Raw genomic sequence first — 12,512 nt, 5'->3', positions numbered from 1 at the left:
TTTTTTGCTTTGAAAAGTTTCTAAAACATTTGTCAATCAAATCCTACGAGTGTGGTTTTCGTGTTTATGTGTATTGTTTTTACTAGACTTTGGTGTTTATTTTAATTCTTGTTTAAATCTTTTGGATGGCTCTAGAGAAATCAATTAAATCTTTTGGTGCTTATTTTCTTTGTTTTCTCATATCACTCATAAACTTTGCTGGTTTATCTGGATTTATATTTCACTTCGTAATTTCTAGGCTTGGACATAAAAATCGTACCCGAAAACCCAATCTGGAACCCGACCCAAAAAATCAGATTCGGGTTGGATACGAGTTTGCCTATAAAACCCTATTGGGTTCTATTTTCTAATATCCGTGGGTTCGGGTTAGAGTCGGGTAATACCCGATACCTGTTTGGGTACCCATTAAATCCGAACATATAAACATATTTATAATATTTATCATTAATATAATGTCATTACCCCAAAATTATGATTATAATTTTGAATATTTCATTTAGTTTTAAACCTAAATATCAAAAATAATCAAAATATCTAAAATATTTTGTCGCATAAGTCAAAATTTAACTAAATTTATTTAAATTTAATTAATTTTAATTATATTTTTTCGGGTACCCGGTAGTTCGGATACTAATCGGGTTCTAAAATTTGTAACCCAAACCGACCCGAACCCGATAATACTCAAACCGAACCGAACCCATATATCTAAAAATACCCAATAGGTTCTATTTTTCTAAACCCGTTTACTTGAACCCGAATGGGTAATACCCAAACCCGAACGGATTATCCAAATGCCCAGCCCTAATTTATTTTCTATGTAAAATAAATTTCATAATAATTTTTTTCAAAAAAGTTCCTAAAATTTTTTAAATACTTAAAGCTCAAAAACATCATCCCAAAAAATAAAATATAGCTTAAAATAACCGTTCTAAAAATTTGGATAAATTTAAGTATGCAAATTAAATTCGTGATATATTTTATTTAAAATAATTTAAATAACTTTTTTTCTTTGAAATGGACACAACAACTTTCAGCCCATCATATATATTAAATAAGTCAAATGGAACAAACAACAAGTAATCAAGTATATATGTATTTAAATTAAAGATTTTGCGTAAATAAGTCAAATGGAACAAACAACGAGTATATAATTAAAATAAGGATTAGCGTAAATAAGTAAAGGTTAACATGTGCAATTATCTTCCTTTAAAAAACATTAAAAGATTTGAAGTAACAGATCACATAGCCGTCGTGTTGCTCTTCATCGTAGTTATCGTCGCTGAAGACAACAACAACATCACAAGAAAGCGTCCTCTTTTATAGGACCCTCTCCCCCCTCTCTGTTTCTCTCTGTCTCTCCTCTCCCAGTTATAATTGTAGAATCTGTTGTCATTTTCACAACGACTTGGCTCCCTCTCTTCCCATTCGTCGCTCTCTTCTGGAACTGAAGAATCAGGTAAACGATCCTTACAGATCTCTGTTTCTATCATTTGATCGTATTCTCACTTCCCCAGATGTTTATAAATGGATCTGACTCTTAAACGAGTTTGGTCCCTTGTTGACTTTTACTTCATTAACATTTGACACCATTTGGTGTAGATTGATTAGCTATTATGGCCCATACAGCAGATTCTGTGAATCCGAAAGGTAACAACTCTCTCTTTTTTCATAATCATTGGCAAAAAACTGAAATTGAAAGATCAGAACTTTTGAGTACATGAATGTTGTTGATTGTAACAGATGTTTGCATTGTGGGTGTTGCACGTACTCCAATGGGTGGCTTTCTTGGATCTCTTTCATCTTTACCTGCTACAAAGCTTGGATCTTTAGCTATTGCAGGTACAAAACAGATCTTACTTCTGTGCAAAGTCTTTAGTTTTGTATATAATTTGACGTGCCCGTGTTGGTTTTACTGTTTCAGCTGCTTTGAAGAGAGCCAATGTTGATCCAGCTCTTGTCCAAGAAGTTGTATTTGGCAATGTTCTTAGTGCTAATTTGGGTCAAGCTCCTGCTCGTCAGGCTGCTTTAGGTGCAGGAATCCCTAACTCTGTTATATGTACCACTGTCAACAAGGTTTGTGCATCAGGCATGAAAGGTGAGACAACTTTGAGACATTTGGGCTCTGTTTTTTTTATTTTAGACTTTGGATTTGATTCTTTTAACAAGGGCTTTTTGGGTGGTTTTCAGCGGTAATGATTGCTGCTCAAAGTATCCAGTTAGGGATCAATGACGTAGTTGTGGCTGGTGGCATGGAAAGCATGTCTAATACACCTAAATATTTGGCAGAAGCGAGGTAGTGATGTGGTTTTACGCAATCTTTTGGTCTTTGTACTCTATGCATCATTGTTTCTTATCCAAAATTTTTGATGCAGGAAAGGATCTCGATTTGGTCATGATTCAGTAGTAGATGGAATGCTAAAGGATGGACTTTGGGATGTCTATAACGACTGTGGGATGGGAAGTTGCGCAGAATTATGTGCTGAGAAGTTTGAGATAACGAGGGAGCAGCAAGTATGTTGTTCCTCAATTTTCTTTGAATCATTAACTTGTAATCTGTAGATACTCTGCATAGATTAACTTGTAATATGTCCCCCATTAACTTGTAATCTGTATACTTTGTCTTAGTTTCTTGTTCCTGATGCCTTGATAAATTAGCTATGATAGTTTACCTCTCTCTCTCTGAAACTGTGAATTACACAAATTGGTTAGTTGGGCTCATTGTTTATGGTAAACTCAAAACACCAGTTGATTGGTGTCTTACTCATAAATATGTAGGATGACTATGCAGTTCAGAGTTTTGAGCGTGGTATTGCTGCCCAGGAAGCTGGGGCCTTCACATGGGAAATCGTCCCGGTTAGTATATTTTTGTATTGTTTTGGTTTTGGGTTTTGTGCGTTATATTTGGTGAATATACACTAAGGTAATTTGGTTATGCAGGTTGAAGTTTCTGGAGGAAGAGGTAGGCCATCAACCATTGTTGACAAGGATGAAGGTCTTGGGAAGGTGATTTTTATCCCCTTTTGGTTATATAGATTATGCATTAGTACTCCAATGAACCTGAGCTTCTGTTTTTTCATTTTATATTCACCCTTTGCATACATAATTTTTTTTTTCTAAAGGAACTAAGCTAAACCGTAGAGTATTTCCATCGGCTACTTGTAAAGAAAATTTGATCCATGTACTTGTTTGCTAGACATAAATTTTTAGTGATTTGTATCTTTTACTGTATGAAGCATTACACGTTACGAAATGAACCTTATGGTTAGACAACTCCATAAAATGAGGTCTAATTTATTATGATTTGCTTCATGTACGATATCGCATTGTCTCAGTTTGATGCTGCAAAGTTGAGGAAACTACGTCCTAGTTTCAAGGAGAATGGAGGCACTGTTACAGCTGGAAATGCATCTAGCATAAGGTACTTTTACCAGATGACCATATATATATATTCTTATGTTTTAGAGAACCAGTGTGATCTATGAAATAGATCTTTTGTTAGACTTGCAACTTCTCTTTCTCTGAAGTAAAATTTGCCTCCTTTTGACAGTGATGGTGCAGCTGCTCTTGTCCTAGTGAGTGGAGAGAAGGCGCTTCAGCTAGGACTTCAAGTACTCGCAAAAATTAAAGGTTATGGTGATGCAGCTCAGGTACGTTACTTATAATCTCGCCTTTCCTTCTTAAATACAATAATTTTAGATGTCTTATTCTATTCACTAAGTGAGACTTGAACCCTGCAGGAACCAGAGTTTTTCACTACTGCTCCTGCTCTTGCGATACCGAAAGCTATTGCACATGCTGGTTTGGAATCTTCTCAAGTTGATTACTATGAGATTAATGAAGCATTTGCAGTAAGAAAATTGGACTTCTTCCCCTAAAGAAGGGACAAACATTTGCGATGGCTTATTCTTATTAAACTGCCTTTTTCCCAGGTTGTAGCACTAGCTAACCAAAAGCTACTTGGGATTAGCCCGGTAAGTCTCCTAATAACATCATCTTCTCAGTCAACTTACTCAAGTGATTTCATTAACATTCCTCTTTCCTTAACAGGAGAAGGTGAACGTAAACGGAGGAGCTGTCTCTTTAGGACATCCTCTAGGCTGCAGTGGCGCTCGTATTCTAATCACATTGCTTGGGATACTAAAGAAGAGAAACGGAAAGTACGGTGTGGGAGGAGTGTGCAACGGAGGCGGAGGTGCTTCTGCTCTTGTTCTTGAACTCCTTTGATGCATTATGAATCCAGGTAACGCACATTCTCTGTAGTTTTCATAGATCGACGACATAAAATGCGCGAAAGGAACTCATGATCTTGTCCCATGTGTATGTTTTCTTTCCCTCAGGTTGGTAAACTATATAGATGGATCTATCTCTCTTCCAGCTTCCAAGAGTCAGCAATTGCACTTTAAATTATATGTAAGTTGGTCTCTCAATAAAGGAGTGATCGTCGATGTTGTTAAGTCTATTTATTTATATGAAAACTCAATTCTATTTTTTTCTTACTTGTGACAGTCAATTCTAAATTATGGACCAATTTCTCGTAGTTAATGATTTATCCTCATGTACTGCCGGAAATTTATTGAGTCATCGACCAATGCATTGACTTGATTTATCCTCATGTACACGTTGTGTATGTATGACGAGAGAATTTTTTTTTTTTTTTGACATTTCTGCAAAGACACAAGCCTCTGCACACTTGAATGAGCACGGCACTTAAAAGAAAAAAAGAGCCTTATCAAGAGACGCAGTGAAGATTTTCTCTATACAAAAGCTTTCTACTTTGATATATCTCTTCCAAAAAGGGTGCTGATTGCCTTCCCGGGATCACTTTGTTTAATAAGAGATTCGCCGACTAGAACCTAATAACAGAAAAAGAAAAATCACATGGGAGCTAAGATTAGGTGAACCAGCATTTTGAGAAATGTTATCTTTGACCATAATGTTTGTGTAAGCCATAATGTTTGTGTAAGCTTACTGCTTTGACGCCGGCTTCTTGTACAAAGGCGATATCTTCGGGAGTGAATAACCCAGATTCTCCAACCACCTACCGTGTAAAGACAAGTTGAGGATAGACAGACTTTAAGTGAGGTGTGTGTATACATTGTAAGGGGGGTAAGAGAAACAAGGAATGTGAATACTACTACTTACGAGGATGTCTTTTTGACGGATCAGTTCGCCACGCTCTCCTTCAAGTAGCTTCTTTGTGATACCAAGATCTACCTCAAACGTTTCTGAAAGAAAGGGTGGTAAAACGGATCAAGACGGATTGTATTCTCTAGCTTTGAAGGAGGTCTTGTTCAAGCATTACCAAGGTTACGGTTATTGATGCCAATGAGCTCGACTCCTTCAATTGCAAGTACACGATCCATCTCCCTTTCGTCATGAACCTAATGGCATGTAGTAACCAGAAAAAATCAGGATTACGAAGAGGCAGAAGCATTTCTTTTGTTGAGGCATATATGAAAGTGGCTCCCCTGAAGAAACACATACACACCTCCACAAGTGTAGCCATTCCAAGTATTTTGCAAATCTTAATCATGTATTTGATGTCAAGGTCAGGTAACACAGAAGCGATCAACAGAACTGCATCTGCGCCCTTGCTTCTACCATAGTATATCTGCCATGCCTCAACAATGAACTCTTTCAACAGCAAAGGGCACTGCATTTTTTTTTTGTGACAAGACATCAGAACTTTGCATGTCACTGTGGAATGACAAAGAATCCGAACAGGATTAAACAGAGAAAGCAAGAACCTTTACACCAGCTTCCCTTATAGCTTGCAGGTTCTCATAGCTTCCCTATATGAAACAGATTATGGCTTCATTACGAACAAGCTAATCATACTTTCGTTGGTCTCAAAGTTCTTTACAGCATTACCTTGAAGTATTTGTCATCTGTCAAAACACTAAGACATGCTGCTCCACCCTTTTCATAAGCTTGTGCAATTTCAACCTAAGATATCAAGCCTTCAGACATAATTCTTTCAATCCCTAAACGTATTCACATTGACAGGATGGGAAGAAAGAGGTGAGTTCATACCGAGTTAAAATCCTCTCTTAGGATTCCTCTGCTTGGTGAAGCTTTCTTAACCTCAGCTATTAAACCAGGCAACCCGGTTCTTTGATGAGCAGATCTAAGAGCACCAATGAAGTCTTGAGCCGGAGGAATATTATCAAGAGCCTTCTTCAAGGTATAAAGTGGCTTTCTCTCTTTCATCTGCAAATGTAGCAAACCTTGGGAATCAAAGCAACTGAGGAACATAAATGAAAGAAACAAAGAAGCATACCTGAGCAACTTCTTTATCCTTGTGCCATACAATCTCTTCCAAAATGTTACGAGGTGTATTGCCCTCGTTCTGAAGGCGGAATTCAAAAGGTCCAACGTAATGCATTGGAGGTCCAGTGGGTGGTCTTCTCCTTATCTTAATACCCTGACTTTCAACTACTTCATTCTGGTACATATTCACTTCTTGCTCACTGATCTTGACATCACTCACTTTACCCTCCGATGCTGAATCAGAACCTTCTGTGATTCCAGCCTAACCAAACAAAAACAAAAAAGCTACTTAAGTTCTCAACATAATACAGTTTCTTCACTACATAACAGATTCTCAAGTGCACTCAATGTTCAAAAAGCAATTCCAGGATACTAGAGGACCTACCTAACATCGATTCTGACTTTTTTTTTATCCCAACTCCAGAAGCTGAAAAGCTATTGATACCACCAACTCGATTCATAGTGAAAATTTACGAAATTGCAACTATGGTGTGTATACAAGAAGATGAAATTGGATGAAGAAAAATGAAACCTTTTGATGAGCACGAAGAGGAGCACAAGAAGAGGGTCTGATAAGTCTGTTGTGGAGGTTAAAAGTAGAGAGCCGCCGTTGAATAACGGAGGAAGGAAAGGGCTGAAGGGTTAAACAAAGTCCTTCCATTTTTTCTAAGTCTTCTCCGTCGCCGGCGATGCTATATGTTGAGTGGAGGAGACAGTTTTGAATAGTACCCAAACGCCGCATCTCATTGAGATATTAATTTTGATTTTTTTTTTTTTTTTTTTAACTAAACATTAGATTAAATTAAAGGAAATTTTCAAGATTGTTTGTTCGAACAGGAGATATAAGTTTACAAAAAAAAATTTATAAATTAAAGATCATGAAAATTAAGTAAGACAATTTGCTTTTACATTGGATCTATGTGGGATCCTAGAGAGGGTGAAGGAAGGGAAATATGATCTAAGTAAAGAGAAATTATCCAGCAGGTTCAAAAATGCGGGCCAATCATCAGGCATCTGAATCATCGTGACTAACTCTGCACAATCCGTCTCAAAAAATTGATAATCAATGCCACCCGCCAGATTGGACTTAATAGCCCAAATTAATGCTTGTAACTCTGCATGCAGAGGAGTAGGGCTGCGTCTAAGGCTCCGCGCTCCCACGAGTAGCGTCGAATCCTCACTATTACAATACCACCATCCTAAACCCTCAAGAGGATCCGATTCTGGAAAGAATCCATCAACCTGACAACGAGGAAAGGGGTCTCTGGCCTCCAAAATTGGCGAAGAATCCAGATATCTCTCAGGAAAAGATTTGGCCTCCTACCATAGTAATTTATCATTAATCGCCTGATTTAAAATATCAATTGGCGCTGCCTCTGTACCCTGGAAAACTTTTTTATTTCTATCTTTCCAAATTGACCATAGAATCCATGGTAGACGAAAAACGATGTCTGAAACCCCCGATTGAGAGGACGTCCGCCAGAATATAAAATCTAAATTCGAATATATTGAACCATAGGGAAAGCCATCAGGGGCTAACGATACCGGAGACAACTCCCAGATACTGTGCGAACGAGGACACTCAAAGAGAGCATGATTTATAGTCTCTATCGCCGAATCACACCGTTTACACTAAGTATCACATCAGACACCCCGATGAGCAATCCGTTCCAACACAGAAAGAGTACCAAAGGCAATCTTCCAGAAAATATGTTGGACCTTCGGGGAACTTCAAGTTTCCAAGCTTGAGCCCGAAGAGCCGAACACGACGGCTCGTATTCAACTTCTTTGATCAATTCCCGGGCAAGCTGGTAACCCGATTTGACCAAATACTTCCCCGACTTAGTAAAATGCCTATCGCCCACCTCGATCCTTGTTCCACCAAGTCTTTAGTTGCATGAAAACTCCTCCATGCAAATGAAGGATAATACTGTTTTTTGGCCATAAGAGGAAAGTTTATTCCTAAAATATCGACCTCGCATCACCCAAGCCATTAAGGATGTCAGATGATGAATTAACCGCCAATACTGTTTAGCCAGCATGGCGTCATTAAATTTTTCCAGAGCACGGAAGCCCAGACCTCCTTCACATTTGTCTTTGCACATTTTATCCCAAGCTACCCAGTGCATATGTGCCTTATCATTAAACTTCCACCAAAATTTTGAGATAGCGCTCATTAGTTTAGACGTCAGCTTCTGTGGCAGTTTATAACACGACATAACATGAACCGGGAGAGCTAACACAACCGATTTAATCATAACTTCCTTACCACCTTTCGATAGATACTTAGTAGACCAATCTTTACTCGATCATCCGGACAATCATTAACATAGCTAAAAACCTCAGTTCTCGAACCCCAAAGGTTTTCAGGGATACCCAAATAGGAACCAATGCCGCCTTCCTTAGAAATACCAATAACGGATTTTAACGGAGTTCGGATGTCAGACGGAACCTTCTTACCAAACATAATAGAAGACTTCTCCAGATTAACCTCTTGCCCCGAGGCTTTACCATAATTACTTATTATTTCCATTACCATTCTACATTCAGTCGCCTCTGCTTTACAAAAAAAACAGGCTATCATCACCAAATAACAAATGTGAAATAGTGGGACAATCACGAGCGATTGTGATACCCGTTAATTTCTTCTCCCGTTTAACCTTCTTAATGTTTGCTATCAAAACCTCTTTGCAAAGTTTAAACAAATACAGTGACAGAAGATCCCTTTGATGTAATCCCCTATGTTGTGTAATAGAGCCCTGAGGCTAACCATTAATAAGAACTTGATACGACACAGAAGATACGCACCACATAATCCATGAAATCCATATCCTATCGCATCCTAACCTAACCATAACTGCTTCCAAGAAATCTCACTCAACACGATCATAAGCTTTATTCATATCCGTTTTGAAGGCCAGAAACTCCGAAGTACACCGTCGATTAGTATTTAGCCAAAAAAACATCTCCTGAGCAACAAGAATATTATCTGTGATTAAGCGACCATAAACAAAAACCGACTGAGTTTCTGAAACCAGGAATGGCAAGAACCATTTAAGCCGAAAACACAGTACTTTAGAAATAATTTTATAACTCACGTTACAAAGACTGATCGGCCTAAACTCCGCCATCCGCTACGGTCGATCTATTTTAGGAATGAGGCAGATATGCGTCTCATTTAAACGAGGATCAAAGCTACCCGTTCTAAAAAACTCTTTAACCAAAGCCACCAAATCCCTTTTTAACGATGATTAGAAACGTTGAAAAAACAAGACCATCATTCCATCAGGACCTGGAGTTTTCTCCGGATGCATATCAAACAAAGCTTTTCATACTTCCGCTTCAGAGATGTCCCTAATTAGATCCCTGTTCATACTATCCGTAATAAGTGGGGTAATCTCCTAAATCATCTCTGAAATACCCCTGACATCTGATTTCTTGAAGAGATCCTCAAAGTAATTTATAGCAATATTCTCCATACCAGAGGTTGATCCATTCCAGACATTATCGACATCAAATAAACCAATAATCCTATTTTGCACCCGCCGTTGCTTAGTAATGGCTTGGAATAATTTTGTATTTTTGTCACCAACCCTTAACCAGAATTCCTACTTTTTTGTTGCAGATATAATTCTTCATGACGCTACGCCTCTTTTAAGTTCCTCTCAATATCCCGGATTTCCTCCTGAGAAATCGAGACATCAATCTTCGCCTCCTGCAGAGCCGCCTTCAAGGACGAGATGAGCGAAGGACCAGTACATATATTATTCTTTCGCCACCAGGAAATCAAATTCTTACAATTTTTTTTCTTATCCGCAAAACCCGGTATCCAAAAATTCCTTGTATGATTCCACCCGGACTCAACCGCCCCTGTTAAACCATCCTTTTCGAACTAGCGCTTATCAAAGCGGAACTGCCAATTTCGTCTCCTATCTACTTTCAGACAAGTTGCTAAAATTGGGAAATGATCAGAACCAATCATATCCAAGTAATTTACCTTCGAGTTAGGATAAAACCCATGCCAATCCTCATTACCCAACGCACGGTCTAACCGACACCGAACCACCTGATTATTACATCAATTACCTCTCCAGGATAGATGCTCACCATAACAAGGAAATTCAAGCATCCCGCAATGTTGAAGCATTGATTTAAAAGGCACAAAAGAAGAGGCTGCCCTCAACGCACCACCCTTTTTCTCATGATTCCCAACCAATTCGTTAAAATCACCAATCATAAACCAAGGATCAACACGGAAATAGCCAATATTCGATAACTTATCTCATACATTCGCTCGATGTTGAGGAACAGGATCACCATAAACAAAAGACAAAAAAAACAGTTGTTGTCCAAAGAATGCTTTTGCATCAATAATACGATCACTATCATAAAGAATTGAAAGTTTTATTTCATCCATGGAACATAAAGCTAAACCACCACTAGACCCGCAGGTTTCAACAGTATACAAATTATTATAACCAAACTTATTCTGAAATTTTTGTAAATAAGAAAAATATTTCTTTGTTTCTGATAAAAATAAAATGTCTGGTAGGTGCTTCTTCCACAAATCTTCCAAATAATTCTCTGTCAGGTCAGCCCCTATGTTATGACATTTCCAACTTAAGGTCTTCACGTTTAAGCCGATGGGTTCGAGAGCACCACCATCCGTTTCTTGACTTGACGACCACCATCTGCTGGTTTACCTTGCAATGTAGTATTGTCCTGTCTCCCTATCCCCTTCTGTTTATTCCCTGCCCCTGCAGGTTTAGACAAAGCCTTATCTAATAAACGTTTCCCCATAGAAGCAAAAGCCATAACAACCATCCTAGAACCACTAACACCTTTTTTAACATGGGGACTATTAATTCTCTGTCTATGAGAACTCGGCTCCCTTAAAGTAATATCAGCCATAGCATTATTAACTAAACCCAAAGCAAGATCCATCAGAGCTGAAATAAGAGAGGTACCTTGTTGATGTGATCATGGATGGAGCTAATGAGGAGCAGCTTGTAGCTGAGTTTGAATCCGAGGAACTTGTAGCTGAGCTTGAACCCGAGAAGCTTGTAGCAGAGGAACCATTGCTTGTACCTGAAGGACCAATGACTATAGCAAAAGCTAAGAAGCTAAAGAATGCACTTAATGAGTTAATTCAAGAGCTTATGGCCAAAAAGAGCATGGGAAAATCTATTGGGGATGATACCTATCAAGTCCAGCGCACTTTGAGCCTAATTCAAATCCAAGAAAGTCGAAAATAATCACTTTATTTTGTGGTCAAAGAGGAGTGACGAAAATAGAGTTCAACTCACCTAGGGAAAGAAACATTGGGAATGAAACATGCACCAAGAGTTGGGTATTCATTCAACTATCTATATTTATTTACTTTTAGTTTCAAGAATAATCAATACTTGGTTTTGTTACCAAGTTTCTTATCCCTATATAAACACATATAATATCATTTGATAATCATCAATCAATTTTTATATTTATTTTATGAATCTATCTCTTTATTCTTTGTTTAGAACACTTGTTTGTTTTTTGGTGTGTAATATCCAAACAACTGTTCCACCAATGGTGAGGCTGGCTAATCTACAACAATTACTCACATTGCAGTCGGCAGTGGCTATGGTTTTTACTTGTATCTAGCCATTCCTGTAATTATGTGATACATGCATCTACATAGGCGGGAAAGTTCACATTTCTTCTATATAATTATATTTATTCTTTGTATCAGAAATCGAAAAAAGAAAAATATAACAAAAAAGAAAAAATGGTTTTAACCACATCTTACTACTCCTTTGTGTAGGAGTGGTCATGTTCAGATGGTAATGTATGCTAAAAAAGAAAGATATTTGTTAATGCGACTAACTTTTTCTCGAAAGAACTTAACAAACCGTCGAAAATAATAGTGACACACCTTTTGTTTTCTTTTAAATATTCCTTGATGTGAATTTATCCCCTTTATGAGACATCCACCATGATCCTAAGTGGAGTAGAAGAAATGACATTATAAAGCATGCGTGTTTATTATTGACGATTTAATATTCGTCGCTACTAGCTCATTACAAAAGTCTAAATCTTCGGCAATTTAGATCGAAGTAAGCCATAGAAAGAAGTAATTTATATCAAAGTCAATTACATCAATCAATAAACAAAACTCGCCAAAGACCTTGGGAGGTAATGAAGCATTTAACAATTTTATATTTTTCATGCATCCAATTACTTGATTTAATATTATTGTGTTC

At 37.7% G+C, this 12,512-nt stretch overlaps 3 protein-coding genes across 4 annotated transcripts; 1 reads left to right on the top strand and 2 right to left on the bottom strand.

The window, feature by feature from the left end:
- The first annotated feature begins 1,314 nt into the window (after positions 1-1,314).
- LOC104725305 (acetyl-CoA acetyltransferase 2) lies at positions 1,315-4,569 on the top strand. Its single transcript, XM_010443937.3, has 14 exons — positions 1,315-1,456; positions 1,600-1,647; positions 1,741-1,839; positions 1,922-2,095; positions 2,188-2,293; positions 2,373-2,511; positions 2,776-2,853; positions 2,938-3,003; positions 3,333-3,418; positions 3,548-3,647; positions 3,738-3,848; positions 3,930-3,971; positions 4,048-4,240; positions 4,338-4,569. The coding sequence occupies exons 2-13, from the start codon at positions 1,614-1,616 to the stop codon at positions 4,222-4,224; spliced, it is 1,212 nt and encodes a 403-aa protein (XP_010442239.1). The 5' UTR covers positions 1,315-1,456; positions 1,600-1,613; the 3' UTR covers positions 4,225-4,240; positions 4,338-4,569.
- LOC104725307 (indole-3-glycerol phosphate synthase, chloroplastic) lies at positions 4,570-7,230 on the bottom strand. Of its 2 annotated transcripts, none has more exons than XM_010443938.3 (10): positions 6,803-7,230; positions 6,281-6,532; positions 6,034-6,210; positions 5,872-5,946; positions 5,748-5,792; positions 5,489-5,653; positions 5,303-5,381; positions 5,143-5,225; positions 4,970-5,038; positions 4,570-4,853 (listed from the first exon to the last, which is right to left on the bottom strand). In XM_010443938.3, exons 1-10 carry the CDS (start codon positions 7,010-7,012, stop codon positions 4,770-4,772), a joined length of 1,239 nt encoding a protein of 412 aa, XP_010442240.2. In that variant the 5' UTR covers positions 7,013-7,230; the 3' UTR covers positions 4,570-4,769. The 2 variants fall into 2 exon arrangements, with proteins under 2 accessions (XP_010442240.2, XP_010442241.2); XM_010443939.3 differs by having other exon boundaries at positions 6,656-7,005.
- Positions 7,156-8,809, bottom strand: LOC147935135 (uncharacterized). Its single transcript, XM_087472872.1, has 6 exons — positions 8,683-8,809; positions 8,299-8,569; positions 7,959-8,157; positions 7,816-7,902; positions 7,653-7,763; positions 7,156-7,590 (listed from the first exon to the last, which is right to left on the bottom strand). The coding sequence occupies exons 1-6, from the start codon at positions 8,807-8,809 to the stop codon at positions 7,156-7,158; spliced, it is 1,230 nt and encodes a 409-aa protein (XP_087328998.1).
- Between the last annotated feature and the right edge of the window lie 3,703 nt (positions 8,810-12,512).

Source organism: Camelina sativa, chromosome 11 (assembly GCF_030686135.1).
Source record: "Camelina sativa cultivar CO46 ecotype springtype chromosome 11, ASM3068613v1".
Classification (NCBI taxonomy): domain Eukaryota; kingdom Viridiplantae; phylum Streptophyta; class Magnoliopsida; order Brassicales; family Brassicaceae; genus Camelina; species Camelina sativa.
This window is presented reverse-complemented; position numbering and strand designations above follow the sequence as displayed.

What these genes read in the sequence shown, in the direction of transcription:
- LOC147935135 (XM_087472872.1), bottom strand. Translation starts at nt 8,809, where the DNA reads ATGGTAATGGAAATAATAAGTAATTATGGTAAAGCCTCGGGGCAAGAG. An exon ending in TCCGTTAAAATCCGTTATTG is followed by an intron (nt 8,570 to 8,682) that starts GTATTTCTAAGG and finishes GATCGAGTAAAG; the next exon opens with ATTGGTCTACTAAGTATCTA. An exon ending in TTTCTGGAAGATTGCCTTTG is followed by an intron (nt 7,903 to 7,958) that starts GTACTCTTTCTG and finishes TGTGATACTTAG; the next exon opens with TGTAAACGGTGTGATTCGGC.
- LOC104725307 (XM_010443938.3), bottom strand. Translation starts at nt 7,012, where the DNA reads ATGCGGCGTTTGGGTACTATTCAAAACTGTCTCCTCCACTCAACATAT. An exon ending in GAATGGCTACACTTGTGGAG is followed by an intron (nt 5,382 to 5,488) that starts GTGTGTATGTGT and finishes ACATGCCATTAG; the next exon opens with GTTCATGACGAAAGGGAGAT. An exon ending in CATCAATAACCGTAACCTTG is followed by an intron (nt 5,226 to 5,302) that starts GTAATGCTTGAA and finishes CCTTTCTTTCAG; the next exon opens with AAACGTTTGAGGTAGATCTT.
- LOC104725305 (XM_010443937.3), top strand. Translation starts at nt 1,614, where the DNA reads ATGGCCCATACAGCAGATTCTGTGAATCCGAAAG. An exon ending in TGGATCTTTAGCTATTGCAG is followed by an intron (nt 1,840 to 1,921) that starts GTACAAAACAGA and finishes TTACTGTTTCAG; the next exon opens with CTGCTTTGAAGAGAGCCAAT. An exon ending in AAATATTTGGCAGAAGCGAG is followed by an intron (nt 2,294 to 2,372) that starts GTAGTGATGTGG and finishes TTTTTGATGCAG; the next exon opens with GAAAGGATCTCGATTTGGTC.